Source organism: Apus apus, chromosome 21, assembly GCF_020740795.1.
Source record: "Apus apus isolate bApuApu2 chromosome 21, bApuApu2.pri.cur, whole genome shotgun sequence".
Taxonomy (NCBI): Eukaryota; Metazoa; Chordata; class Aves; order Apodiformes; family Apodidae; genus Apus; species Apus apus.
The window spans coordinates 7,187,121-7,201,737 of NC_067302.1; the positions used below are offsets into that span (position 1 = coordinate 7,187,121).

Sequence of the window (14,617 nt, forward strand, 5' to 3'; positions counted from 1 at the left end):
AATTATTTAAGTGGAAACCTGAGCTAGACTCAGCTGCAGGCAATGTGGGCCCTGCTCTGCACCTAATCAGGATTCGGGTACCCAGGCTGTTGCAGCACTGAGTGCACAGGCCTCTCTGCCCAGCTCAGCACATCCCGCTGCCCTGCAACACAGCACTTTGGTTGTCCATGCTTTGGATGGCAAGGACTCAGCACATCTGTGAGATGACCAGAATGGCTTCCCTGTCCTGCACCTGAGCAAGCCAGAGCTCCCCAAACCTCCCACTGCAACGTGCTGCAAATGGGGCAATGCTGGGGGTGGGGGGAGGTCTGCTAAACTGGAGCTGGGTGCTGATTTTTCTTGCCCTTCCTCTGCTTCTGCTCATGTCCCTTGGGCAGTGGCTGCACCGAGTGATAAGGGCTCTTTGTTTGATGCTGAAGGTACTTGTCAGCCTCGGCAAGATAAAAAGGCCAAAGACATTTATAACTGTGTAATTAACCAGCTCCTGTGCCTTCCAGGCAGCACTGGCTGCTGGGCAGGTGGCTCTGCCTCCATGGGGGGGGCAACGCAGGGAGCTGCTCCAGCATTGACCTGTGGTGGGACAGCTGGGAGCTCTGCCCCCTGGGTGGCAGAGGTGAAGGAGCCCCTTTTGTGCCATTAATTAATACCAGCTAATTATACAGGCATGTAACAACTCATTTCTGGGCAATTACTTTCCTTATTTTTTTTCCACTCCACACAAGGCATCAAGTGAGATGTGCTCAGAGCTGCCAGGGCAGACAGAAGGGCTCTGGTTCCTGGGAGGGGGCTCAGAGCTGCTGGCTCCCCTCTTGGTGGCCGTGGCTGATGCCCCCCACCCGCCTGTCACACCAGCCTTTCCTGGGGCTGCTCTCTCTGCAAGAGGCCACACATCACCTACCTCAGCTCAGCTCCATGTGACACAATTTCAGTAATTACTGGCTTGATTTCCACAGCATGGAGCAGCCCCTGGGGGAGCTGCCCCTCCCCAGGCACCAGGGCTGAACCTTTGCCATCGCTGCTGGCCCCAAGGGGGGGGCTGTGTCTGCACCCCCACCCCCATGTCCTCTAATTCCCCCATTACTTGTGCTGGGGGTAATTGGGGTCCCCAGCAAGGGGGGTGTCCCACGGCCCCAGCCAAGGCTGTGCTAGGAAGGTGACAGAGGAGGGACATCACACATCACCACCTGACCAGAGGCGGCACCAGGGTAGGTCACTGGGCAAAAATACATCTGCTTGGCTGTGACTTGCAATCCACTATTCATAGCCCTGCTTCAGAGCTCTAATTATTTCTTTATAGCACCAATACAGCCCTGGCCAGGCTCTTAGGGAAGGCTGGCTGAATTAATTGGTCGACAGAAGGCAAATAGGCTACACCCATTTGAAGCATCCATTCTGTTCCTTTCTCCCAGCAGCTGCTGCTGCTGCCAGGACACCAGGATGAGGGGCTTGTTCATGGGTCTGACACCAAGCAACCTGAGAAAAGAAATGTGAACTAGTGAAAGAGTCACATTGAATTATTTCTAACTAGTATTGTTTGTGCAGTGTCTGCATTTAACATGCTGGCCATACACTGCTTTCATTTACTCAAACAATTAATTACATGCCTTGAGCACAGTAACTGCAGCATTTCCCTCTGCTCAGCAGCATCCCCACCCTGACACAGCAGCACGTATCTTTGACTGACAGCCTCAGGCTGGCAGCGATCCCGAGGTGCTGGGCTGGATCCCTGCTGCCCAGCACACTGGGATGGACCTGCCAGCCCACACCCTACAGGTTGTACTCGTTAACTCATGTACTTGTTAACTCATGTAGTCATTAACCCCCTAATAAGGTGTCAATAGCAAGGAACCACCATTCCCAGCTCCACCCTTGCTGCCAGGGCTGCAGCAGGAGCAAAGTCTCTCATTCCAGCACATGAGCTATTTAATACAATGCAGCATTTCACACCTCCCTGCTGTGAAAACCATCTCCTGCTGACACCTGCTACCCTGGTTAAAGTGGTGCCTGAAATGACCCACACAGACAAGCTGGGCAGGAGTGGTAGTTTTTACTTAAGTAGTTAGGTATCTCATTATTGCAATCTTTAAACATAGCTCAATAAATACAAAATTAACAAAAATGTCAATAGATCTTTATTACCATTTTCATTATTACTATAATTATTTATTCCAAACCAACAGTGATTCCCTGGAGGTGTCTGACTATAGTTGGAACATGAAATGCACACAGTGTCCCTTATGATAATATATTACATTTGTTTCAAGCTTATAAAAATATATATTGACTTCTCAAGTATGTATTTACAGTATATAACACATGGTTAATGAATATCAAAAAGCATCTGGAGAAGAACCAACTTGATCCCAGTTTTGGTTTTGTGCTGGGGGGCCAGGCCCCGTGTTCTGCCCGTGGTGCCATGTCCAGCTGCCCCCCCAGTGCTGGCTCCAGCTCTGAAGACACAAGACTGGAAATGGGGTCTGCACTGTTTAATCTGCTCATTCTATTATCTTCAGTGCTGACAAGAAGCTCAATCAAAAGCGTTTACTATTGCAGCAAGCTAAGCTAGAAAGCATACTTCCATTATGCACTTTTTCTTTTCTTTCTTGAAGGAGAGGCCAGGAAAGCAAATCCTCCTTGTACCTGCTGAAATAGAGAACAGTCCCATCCACAGAACCATGGAGTCTGAAAGAAACAGCTTCTTCTGAGTCCCTCACCAGAGTAACTCAGAAAAGTAATTGTCCTGGTTTAATTAAACACTGAATTTCTTTTGGGAACAGTTAAAGAGACTCAGAGGAAGAAACTAGGCCTTCAATTCTGATTGTCCTACAGAATGTAGCAGAGGAGCCTAGTTCAGTGGGGGAAACACTAAAGAAATGGTTGGAAGATGGCCTCGTTTGTCTTGGAGTGCTTGCACAGAGCAAGTATATCACACAAGCAATGGGCAGAGGAGGATCTGGGGCTGCCACCCTGGGCAGAGCTCTGGGGCAGTGGGAGGGCAGGGACCTGCCCCCATGGCCACTACCCAGGACCCTCTGCTCCCTCCAACAGTCACCTCCCAACAAAGGAGGCTGCTGGAAATCTCAGCGGGCAGACAAGAGCAGGGAAGGGGGTTGGAGAGGATCTGGAATCAAGTTGGTTCAAGTCCCTGCCTAGAGAACTAGAATATTCTTTCTCTATAGATAAAATGTAAACATAAAGAGCATACAAATTGCACTTGATCCTTGGGATCCGGCATTTCCACCAAATTAAGGTTTTTGTTCACCATTATCACTCTCTGGGTGTGAAATAGCAGGATGGCAAGTGACCAGCTGGACTGGGCAAGGGCCTGACTTAGACAAATTATTTCCATTAAAAAACTAACCAAGTGACATTGGGGAATGTTGTTTAAACTGCTGAAGTGGCAGAAAGGAGAGAGCTTGTTTATCCCAGAGAGCAGTGAACTCCCAGGAACGCACCCAGCCCTCGCCTGCTGCCAGCCAGGACACCCAGCAGCACCTCTGGCCATGCAGAGCAGCTGCTCTGCTGGACCCAGGGAGAAGGAAGATGCCCAGGCAGGACAGGGCAGGGCCAGCCCCACCAGGGCTGCCTCAGGCACCACAGATCCCCCTCCCCTCTGAGCAGGCTCACAGGAAGGTCTGACTGGAACAGATTTCCAGCCGCAGTGTGAACATCTCCCACAGCATGCATTCCTTTTGTAAATCTTTTCCTTTCATCGTTAATAATTCACTTGCAATACTTATAGATGATAATAAAAGGCCTACAAAACTCTGTACAAGGCTGCAAAGACCCATTTAATTAACTAACTTCAAGGAAATTTGTATTATTAAGCAGATGCTATTTTTGTCTTCTGTCAGGGATCAAGCCTGCACCAGTGGGAGCTGCCAGTGCTGGCAGGCAGCACTGAAGTGCTGATGTGCCTGGTTTGCCTGGATTGCATGGCACAATATCAGGGATTCCATGGATGCAACAGTCAGCTCTGCCCAAGCCCAGCATCCTGCAGGGACGTGTGGTCCCTTGGGCACAGCCCCCCCCCCGACCTGGATGCTGGGATGTGCTGGCACTGCAAGCATAGACCTCTGCCCTGTGGCGGAAAACTGGCACCCATGGCTCTCTTCATCAAAGCTTTTCATTTCTTCTCCTGAAATTGTCATGTCAAGAGAGCTTTAGAAACATTCAGCAGCATTTGCTCTGCACTTCAGTGGAGAATATTTGTTTTTGTTCACCAACTGTGGTGTCAAGACTCAGTGAAGTGACTCTTGGAGCGGAAGGGACCCGGCTGGGAAAGAGTTTCCTTTCAGCAGAGCAGATGGGGAAAGTCACCTTCCAGAAGTTGGGCCTTGGGTGTGAGCTGAGCTCTGGTCTCTAAAAATAAAAGCAATCAAAGCTCCTTGTGGGGTTGCTAGAACATGTCAGCTTGTATAAAAAGCTGGATGGATTTCACCAGTAGGATGCTAGGTATGAAAATGTTGTCAGCTCTGGATTAAGACAGTGCACAAATGTCCATCGACCCTGTTAACCTCATTACCATGGGAGTTACAGTTCGACTCATCTTACAAAACAGTGCTAGGGAGAGCCCTGCTGGCCATGCTCTCCTTCCATGAGGAACGACTGGTTTGGCAGCAGCCCAGTGATTCCCACATCCCCCCTGAAACCAGCAGGTTCCAGAGCTTAGGGCAGGTTCAGGGCCACTGGCTGTCCCCCCCCCGGGAGCGCAGGTCGGTCGCGGCTGCTTCACACCTGCACCCCTCGGCCCTGCATGTGGATCACCTGGGCCCGGAGGGTCTGGATCCCGCTCAGGATGGTCTTCTGGTGCTCCACCAGCGTGATGCCCAGGCTGAGGACATCTCTGCAAAACGAGTCCTGTGTCAGCCATGAAAAACAAGCCCCAGCAGTAAAGTGCCCCCACCCCAACTGCTCCAGGGCACAGGCAGCGTGGGTTCAGGTATCAGCCCCATGCAAACCTGACAGAGTAAGAAATCCCCAGCTTGTCCCAGCTAAAGGACACAGACCCTGACAGGGAACCAGGGGTGACAGGAGCCTGCAGCACACCAGGCGTGGGACGGCTCCCGCCCTGTGAACCAGATCAGATTTGACTCTGCTCTCTGGAAGGGATGGGCAACACCCCTCTGGTCAGAAACTGCAGATTTAAATCTCAGCTTCAAAAACCAGCAACTGAGATGCACAACACACGCAGCCCAGCCCCAGCGAGCTCTTAGGGTTGTGCTTTGGAGGATGTGTCCCCTTGTCAGTGACAGCTGACTGTAGCTGCAAAGCAGAGCTCCCTCATGCTGCACCCAGCGACTCGAGGCTAACACGAGGAAACCAGTTCACTTACTGGGCTGTCATCCTGGCCACTGACTCCAGGCAGCAGTAGCCCGCAGCGGTGAAGTTGTCTTTGTACCTGCCCATTTCTATTGCCTCCAGCCACTCGCCCACAGAGCTGAAAGATGGGAAGGCTGAGAAGGTTCTCTCGGCCAGAGGGATGGACGTGCTGCGGGACCTGCAACAACACGTGGAGGTGAGGAGGGGGCAGGGCCCGGCACGGCCCAGCTGGGAACTGCCAGCAGCAGAACCACGGGCACTCACCTGCTGCAGGTGGAGCTGGGGCACTGTGGGGCCTCCGGGCTCTGCACCATCTTGCTCAGGATGTTGAGGATGTGCGAGAACTTGGGTCTCTGGCTGCGATCCTTCTGCCAGCAGTCGAGCATCAGCTGGTGCAGGGACGGCTGGCAGTTCACCGGGGCGGGCAGGCGGAACCCGTCCTCCACGGCCTTCATCACCTGCAGTGCACAGAAGGGCAGAGGGGAGGGCTCAGGCGCTGCGGTGCTGATCGCAGGCAAACCCCGGGGCAAAGCCCCCTCCTCAGGCCCGCCTGGGGAGCAGCAGCAGCTCCTCCGTGCGCCGCGGAGCCCCCGCACACCATGAGCCGCGGCAACATCGTCGTCTGCCGCACGGCCGCCGGTGACTCACGTCCTGGTTGGACATGTCCCAGTAGGGTCTCTCGCCATAGGACATGACTTCCCACATGACGATGCCGAAGCTCCACACGTCGCTGGCTGGACTGAAGTGGTGATACTGGATGGCTTCAGGGGCCGACCACAGCACCAGGCTCTTCCCACGCTGGACGGGCAGGACAGGAGATGAGCTCACACAGATGCTGGGAACAACCCCTCCTCGTGCCCTGCTGCAGGGCAGACACCAAGCAAGCCCATGTGCCATGCACAGGTTTAGTACTAAGAGAAAACTTTTGCCTCAATTTGTTCTAAAATGGCCATGGGAGTGTGAGCCCTGAAATATTAATGGGAGAGGAGAATGCCTCTGGGAAGAGCTGATGGCATTTTATACATTAATATTTAATGAAAAGCGTTCCAGAGCTGCCAAACACAAAGTCCTCCACCCTGACTTGCTCTCCTGTAATTAGCAATCCCTGTCTCGGTGTCTGCAGAGCCCTCTGGATGCATCAGGGGAAGCTGGTGACAGGCACCGCAGCTAATTGTAATTAACAGCAGGGAGACCTTGACCCCCAGAGCCAGAGCCCTGCTACTCCACGGGAGGAGAAGCCAGGGCTCCTGCTGGGCTCTGCATCCCCTGGCTCAGTGGCTGCTCCACGCCTGGGGCAGCTCTGCTCCTGCTCTGCCACGGCTGAGCTGCAGCTCTGCAGGCAACGCTCCAGCACGGTGAGGCTGTGCTTTGCCAGAGACTCCTCAGGACAAGTTCACCAACCCTGCCTCTCTGCACCTCATGACAATGGATGAGTTTTCCTTGGCTCTTTCTGTCACTGCCCTGCTCAGAGCTGGCAGATGACAGCAGCTCCTGGCAGAGCGTGGCTGAACCCTGCAAACAGGCTCACCCCCCAGGATGCCCATAGCCTGTGCTGGGACACAGGCACTGGGTCAATGCTCCCTGCAAACAGTAAGTGATCATTTGATCAAGGAATGAGCGCTCTTTAAAATACTAATGCCTGATAATGTGCTGCGTTACCAGCCCCAGCAGATCTGGGTGGCCATGGAGTGCCAAATGAAACGTGTCTTGCTGCTCCAGGGCTCCAGATGCATCGGTGCATCCTCCAGTGAAACACACCGAAGTGCTGTGTGAAGAAAGCAGGGAGGGAGGAACCAGCTCCAGCAAGGGGCTGGGAGCCTGGGGGGTCCGAGGGACCCAGGGCTGCCTGCCCAGCTTTGGGAAGGGGCAGCTCCAGCCCAAGAGCTCCCATGCAGCTTCGCCAAGTGTGTGCAGGCACTCAGGAGCTGTGCTGGCTAGCAGAGCTCACGAGGCACAAGTGTGAATCAAGCAGGACTTAAATTCTTAATTGAAAATAATGAATTTCATTACAAGTGATGAAACAGACATAATGAACCCTGAGGCTGCCAGAGCTGCCTCTCTGCCAGTTTGTACAGGCACACAGAGATCCACCTCTGCAGGGGTTTTGTAGCTGTTCTGTCAGCACTTTGCTTTTGGGGAATATTGCTGGAAATGCACGTGGAAATGCAGCTTACCATGGTGGAAAAGATGGTCTCCATCTTATCTTCTTGTGGCTGCCTGAAACCAGTTATTTTGCAAGCCAAGCTGCTGCTCACAAGGATTTTGTGGGCAGCAAGGCTTTTGTGTATGTAACCCATCTCTGCCAGGTACTTCATACCAGAGGCAATCCCCTGCAACATGCAAACAAGCTGGGTGGCTGTAAACTGTCCCTCATGTTTCTGTAGAAAAAGAGGAGAGGAAGCCCCAGGTGAGCAATGCCCAGCTCATGGAACATCACCAGCAGAACCCGTGCAGGCAACAGACTCCAGCAGTTACACCAGCTCTGCCTACCCTGAGGAAAGAGTCCAGCACGCCGTTCCCCATGAACTCCATCACTATCATCATGGTGCTCCCTGCAGGGACAGACAAGGACCACTGTGTGAGTAGGAATACTTCCTTACCTAACAAAAAGGTTAGTTAAAGTCAGCACACGTGCTCACATTTCTTTGGATTTACATGAATATCCATTTAACTACAGCTCTCGCAGCCTAGTTCAGCTCACACGCTCCCACGAGAGCCGAGAGCAGTCAGAGTCATCTGTTTTACTGACAGAACCTCACTTCAATTTGCTTTTATTGAGAGTCCACAGTTTTGCTGCTAAGCCAGTCCTACTACCTGGATTTATTAATCTAGCTGTAAGCATTTTATTAATCATCTGAATGCTAAAATAGCTAATACACGAGGAAACATCTGATTCCCAGAGAGCAACAGAACTGCACCTCCAGCACCAGCTTGAGCACATGCCCGCACCAGTGCCTGGCTGGCCCGCACCTCTGGTGACCCTGTGCCCCTGGTGATGTCCCCTGTACCCCTGGTGACGTCCCCTGTACCTCTGGTGATGACCCCCTCCAGGCGAATGATGTTGGGGTGGTCAAACTGGCCCACGGTGCAGGCCTCTGCCAGGAAGGACCGCTGCTGCTTCTCGGAGCACCCGGCCCGCAGCGTCTGGATGGCCACGGGCAGCTCTCGCTTGCTGGGCAGCTTCAGGCAGCCCCGGCAGATTTCTCCAAACTCTCCTGTGCAGCAGAGAGAGGAGTTAAACAGCGTCCATGGCCACGGCAGCACGTCCCTCACAGCTTCCCTCTGGGGGATATTTTCTTTGCTTTGGAACCATGAAGTGCACTCCTCTAGCACAAGTGATGTCTCTTGCTCCTTAGACAAGCAAGATCTTCCCCCTGTTAACCAGAGGATTTGCCAACCCCTGAACTCAAAGAGTCCTGCCTGGCTGCCCGTTCCCCCGCACAGTCTGTTTCACCACCTTCCTCCTTTGCTGGGCACAAACAACCTCCATACATGATTAGCATCAGCATGTGACCCTGGAGACGTGTGATAATGCAACAGGATTTCTCCCTCTTCCTACACCTCTAAGTTATTCTCTCCACACTCTGCTCAAGCACATATTGCGCTTTTTCTCAGGAAAAGAGGATTAACCCCCAGCCACTGAGCTGGGCTCCCTGGGCCAGGCTGGTCTGTTCCCAGCTCAGCACATGCAGGATCTGCTCCTCACGGAACGGAGCACGGCAGGGCCAGGAGGGTGTCCACAGGCCTGGAGGCAGAGCTCTGCACAGCCTAACAGCAGGAGCTACCAAATCCATAATGAAAAAGGCCAATATTTGCTTTACAGTAAAAAACGTGTAGCTCTGAAAAGCTTTAGTGATTTGAAATGTTAGGTCAGCAGTGAGACATGCACTCCCAAATTCCTTATGTTTAAATATATATTCCTGACTTATTTTTCTTGATTTTTCAAACTCCAGTTCGCTTCTGAAGGGTATGTGGGAGTAGTCTCAGCAGCTACAAAGATAACCTCCTCCGCTCCTCAGTGTCCTCTTCAACACTGTCCTTTAAGGTGGTGGGCAAGCCCTTCCCTGTTCCCTTCCTCCACTTTGTCTTTTTCTGCAGCTGAATTTATCTTTAGGAAATGAAACTACAAAGAGTAATTGTGTTTCCCATGTTCTGGCATGCACATAGTGATTAAAGCTCTAGGGCTCAGTGAGGGGATTTTAATTTGCTTTTAAGTTTTAGGCAGTGAAGTTGATGAAAATCAATAAATCATTAGGTTCACATATTTATAAATAGTTTTCATGCTGCTGTCAAACTGCCCAGATGCAGATAATTGCTGATGGTTTCTGGTTGGCGCCTCACTCACTGTTCTTAGTGCCTGAGAAAAACCAACAGGAATGTGAGCTCGAGCTCTGGATGGACACAGGCACGGCTACCGCCGCAGAGAAACTTGCCTGTCCCAATGATCCTCTCAATTTTAATGTTAGCATTATCCAGCTCTTTGGCAAAGAGGTGCACAGCCTGCATGGGGTCTTCACAAGTGTCGGGGTCAATGTACGTCCTCCTGGTTGGTATTTTAACTGCAGGGAAGCAGGAAAGGCAGAAAGGGAACATGAGCAAGGCTTGGCAGAGCTCCTGTCCACCCATCCCGGGAAGCACTCTCCCAGGTTATCCATCTGCTGGCAGGACTAACTAGCCACCTTCTTATAAGCAAAACAGTAGATGTGGCTTTAAGTTTGCCAGGAAAATTCTTGTGGCGTTAAATGAACCTAATTGCTCTGCTCCACTGCCACAACCCCTGGGTTAGAGGAGAACAGCTCCTTCATTCCAGTGCAGTTCCCTCCCAAACTGAGCCTGTCTGCCTCCAGTGCCAATCCTCAAGTATCCAAATAATCTCCATTACCAACACCTCTAGGAGAGATAATTATAGCAGTGAATAACAGCCCTGTTCCAGGTCCTCTCGATTGGCAGCACAGGCAGCAAAACACCTCCCACAGGTGCTCACCATCTGCTGCATGGCGAGTGGCCCTGCTGGAGCACGGTCAGGAGAGCCATGGGGAGGGATGGCCCATGGATAGGAGTCCCTGCAAAGCTCTGGGAAGAAACAGCCTCCTGCTTACTGGGGCTTCCTCAAAACCCTAATTCACACCTCCTGAAAACAACCAGCCCAAAGAACGACTGAAGCACATCAGCTCTGCCATGTCTCCTCCTCCCCCCAGGGCAAGGCGAGGAGGACAATGGACATTTTGCACAAGCAGCTCAACCCATCCAGGACCAGACCCTGGGCAGAGCCTGATTTCTCCAGGAAGGAGTCAGACCATGTGCAGCTCCCCACTCACCCCCACAGAAACCTTCAGCAAACCCCCAAGGGCAGCTCAGCAGCACGAGCCCCTCCAAAGCCCAGTTCAACAGCCGAGGCACATCCCAGTGGCATGGGGGGTCTGCTGCTTCCCAGATGCTCCAAGGAGCAGGAGAGCACGTGTGTCCTTCACGGGCTTACGCCAGGAATCAAATAAACTCCTCAATCCTAACATCTGAATTTCCTTTGACAACTGCTGTCTGTAAAATTATTGCTGCTCAATAATCAGGAGTAGCCCCAGAAAACAAAGCTGTATTCTCATGTAGCTGCTTGTGAAAAGCTGACAGAGAAACTCATCCGCCTCATGGAGGGCTGAGCATGTCCCCATCCCCTCCACACAGTGACCTGCGTGCGGGAAGGACGGACACAGGCTCATGAAGCTGTCAAGCCTGCTGTCCCCAGAGAGCCTCGCTGTGCTGAGCTCAGGGATAACATGGGATGACAACACTTCAAAAGCAAGGATTCAGGGCTGCTTTGCTGGGAGCTGGGTTATTAATAGCAATAAATGCAGGCATCCCCACACAGCCACACCAGCCACGGTTTCACTTACAGTGGAAGTACAGCTCCTCGTCCCCATCCTGGCTGGCTTTGCTGTACCCACACTGTCTGCAAGGAGATGGAGGACACACAGTTATGGGGCAGCAGCCCCTGGGGAGCACAGACAGCCCAGCCCCGTGGCCAAGGAGCCAGCACTGCCCTGTGCTCCGGGGCCCAGCTCCTCCAGCCCTCACCGCCTCGGTCCGTGCCCGGCTCTGCTCACCTCCTCCAGACCATCCCGCCGATCACCACAGACACCAGCACTGTCAGCCCCACGATGGTCCCCACCGTGACCAGGAGGACAGGGCTCTGCTCGCTGGAGGCCACGGTCACTGCGGGAGGGAGGGAAGCAGAGCGGGTCAGCTCCAGGGCTGGCCTGCATCCTCCAGCAGTGCCCTGGCACAATCCACCCACAGCTCCAGGCTACTTCTCACCATCCTTGCAACAATTCACATTGATTCAGTTTTAAGAGCTTGAGCTGGTGCAATCAGACCAATGAGCAGGACAGTGTTGTGGGCACAGATGGGGAACCTCAGCACTGCCACACTAAGCTCCTGGTTTTATCAGCACCGAGGAAAGGATCCTGTTTATCAGAGGGACATATTAAAATTTATGGCTTACAAATCGCTTTCCTTCCTCACATTAATCCCTTCCCTTCCTGCTTTTGCAAACGGGTATTAGAAAGCTACATTCTATATAAAATTTTTATTGGCTTCAATTCATTCTGAAAATGTCTTCTGTGTGGCAAATGGATGCAATTTAAAGCCCTGTTAAACACAATCTGTGAGAGTTGTACTGAGCCAGCCATCTCAGGGCTTTCATTTCTAGCCAGGGTGCATTGTTCAGCTGAAGCCCAACCAGCTCTCCAAGCCATCTTTTAGTCAGAGAAATGAGATGCTTCTGGACTGTAGTTATGAACAGAAACCATGAAGAGGAAAAGCCCCAGCAAGTAACACTGCTGCTGTACAACCCTGTTCAGCCAAGGGGTGAACAAACCAAGTGCCTCACGAGCCAGGACGATGGTGGGGGAAGCAGTTACCTCCTCTCTGGGGCACGAGTCCAAGGCCAGACAGATCTCCAGGCTGGCCTTGCCTCCTCTGCAGCAGCCTGCACAGCTATCCCACCCATCCCTGCAGTGCCTGTGGGCTGCACAACTCCACAGACCTGGATCTGGTCTGCAGATCATGGCAGGATTGTGCCTTCAGTGCTTATGCTAGCAGGGACTGACTTGCTCCCTTCCAGCACCAATCTGGTGGCCCCACAGAAGGGACCTGGTGACATCTGTCCCAGCATCAACATCACACCAAGACAAAAACCACCCCCTCAGTCACTCCGGTGTACCCATCACTGCAAGGGCAAGAGGAGATGCTGAGCCCAGCCAACACTTACGCTCTGCCAGAGTCTCCACTTCAATACTGGGACTGTAGTTTCCATAGTCAGGCGAGGAAGATGCCCGGATTTGGAAAATATAGAGGGTTCCAGGCTTCAGGTTATTGACTGTCACGGTTGTTGAGGTGGTTTTCACAGTTGAGTAACTTTGATCTCTCTGATCCTGAGAAATAAGGAGATATTCAAGCTGGAGCTGGCCTGACAGCTGCACATGGAGCAGTCACAGTACAGCTGTATTGTCACCAGGATAGTCTATCTAAAAGAAAACCTTCAACAGATACAATGTGTTTGCTAGACGTCTCATTAATAGAAATTACACAGAAAGGCCACATGAAATGGCAGATGGAGCCAGATGTGTGCTATGAAGCCAGGCGGATGACGGGGTGGAGGGGAGCAGCTGTGCCAGCGTGCTCGGCTCCTCTCCTGCCCCTGCCAGGGCTTGATTCCTGGCACCATCCAGCCATTCCTGCTCCCCTGCCACGGCCATTCCAGCCCTGGGGTGAATCCGTGTGTGCCAGCACCTGCTGAGTAACCAAAGCTGGCAGGTGGGTTTGCCAACGGTCCTGTTCCCTGGGACTTTTTTCACCTATGGATCCCTCCGCTTCAGCAAAGGGAGAGCACAACAGGAAGCCCTTCAACACCCACAGTCAAAGTACATCTTTAAAAGCAAAGATTAGGAACTAGGCTGATTCTCATGTCAGCATCAAGAGCCTCATTTCAATGAGTAAATGCTAAACTACAGTGTGAATTCCCTGCCCAAGCAAGACCTTTCCTCATTTCACATACCCTGAGTATCTTGTTGCTGCAGCCCATTTGCACAGGAATTACTGTCTCAGGCTTCAGCATTCACTCTCACCCACAGATCCCTCTTTTCAAACCTGTCAGATGCTGAAAATCACATTAATATGAATCAGCTTCAAGGTAGCTTATTTCTAAATACAGAGCACCAACATGTCACCTGCACAGTTTGTTTGACATGTAATCAGTTTCATAATGAGCCTGAGCACACGCAGATAAGGTAATTTGTGGAACTCTGTCATAAACTGCATTTATTTTGATCTAGAGCATTGTCCCTGCTCTCTACCCATCAGTATTTCTTCTAAAATCCTCGAGTCACTGCATCTGTCAAATAGTAGCTATTTTTAACATTAAGAGGCTGTCATAAAAATGTTTGTCTGTGTCCCCTCCTAGGTGGAAGACCACTCATAGCTCACAGAAGTCACAGGTTTGGTGGCCCTCAGTTCTAAACCAGTGAGGAGCACAAGGTCCAACACCTTCCCAGAGAGCAGTCTATTAATATAGGTGTCATCTCATCAAAGATTTAGGAACTCTGTATGGTTTAGCAGTCCCTGTCTAGCTGGCTAATGGCAAGCACCAAAACCTCAGATTTCTAATGGCCTTAGAAAAAGCCATTCAATGCATTAAAAAAAAAAAATTAATGAAAAGTTTTGGCTTTACTCTTTCTCCCAGGGAGATGTGAACATTAGGGCTGGATCTTGGAGGAGTCGGTCCACCCCCAGAACCAGCCCATCCCCAGAGCCAGCCTGTCCCCAGAGCCAGCCCGTCCCCAGACCCTACCTTCTCATAGTACTTGACCTCATACTCGGTGCTGTTGGCCACTGGGAAGCCCGGCTCCTGCCACGACAATGAGATGCTCTTCTGCTCAACTTTATCCGTGCGGACGTCGGTGATGGGAGTCGGTGCTGAAAAAGCAGAAGGGAGAGCAGCTCATGACTGTGGTGCTGCGGGGGCACAGCACCTCCTGCTCCTGCCCTCCCTGCAGACACCAGGACCCGAATCCCCCCACCCTGGCCCTGCAGCCTGCCCGGTCTGGGCCAGACCCTGGGGACACAGCCAGTGACACTGTGCACCACCAGGCTTCGGTCTGAACCATCAAGTGTGTGCAACCAGATCACAGGTTACCAGGAATTTATCTCTATCCTCTTACTCATCTGGGCTGCAAGCCCCTTGTTCTGCTTTGGGTTGATTAGAGAAAAAATTAGGACTGATTAGAAAAATTGACCTCCCCGA

At 52.0% G+C, this 14,617-nt stretch overlaps 1 protein-coding gene across 6 annotated transcripts in view; it reads right to left on the reverse strand.

Annotated features, from left to right (window-relative positions):
• Positions 1–2,037: 2,037 nt before the first annotated feature.
• Positions 2,038–14,617, reverse strand: part of EPHA10 (EPH receptor A10) — a 30,661-nt gene continuing 18,081 nt past the window's right edge. The window contains exons 6-17 of one of the 6 annotated variants that reach the window (XM_051638117.1): positions 14,165–14,289; positions 12,587–12,749; positions 11,421–11,529; positions 11,211–11,266; positions 9,756–9,881; positions 8,352–8,537; positions 7,813–7,874; positions 7,497–7,700; positions 5,971–6,120; positions 5,587–5,780; positions 5,336–5,500; positions 2,038–4,846 (exon numbers count right to left, since the gene is read on the reverse strand). In XM_051638117.1, coding sequence (XP_051494077.1) covers positions 4,732–4,846; positions 5,336–5,500; positions 5,587–5,780; positions 5,971–6,120; positions 7,497–7,700; positions 7,813–7,874; positions 8,352–8,537; positions 9,756–9,881; positions 11,211–11,266; positions 11,421–11,529; positions 12,587–12,749; positions 14,165–14,289 — 1,655 coding nt within the window. In that variant the 3' untranslated portion in view covers positions 2,038–4,731. Of the gene's footprint in view, positions 4,847–5,335; positions 5,501–5,586; positions 5,781–5,970; positions 6,185–6,981; positions 7,088–7,496; positions 7,701–7,812; positions 7,875–8,351; positions 8,538–9,755; positions 9,882–11,210; positions 11,267–11,420; positions 11,530–12,586; positions 12,750–14,164; positions 14,290–14,617 lie in introns of those variants that run through there. The other 5 variants (XM_051638118.1, XM_051638119.1, XM_051638120.1 and 2 more) reach the window with 5 other exon arrangements.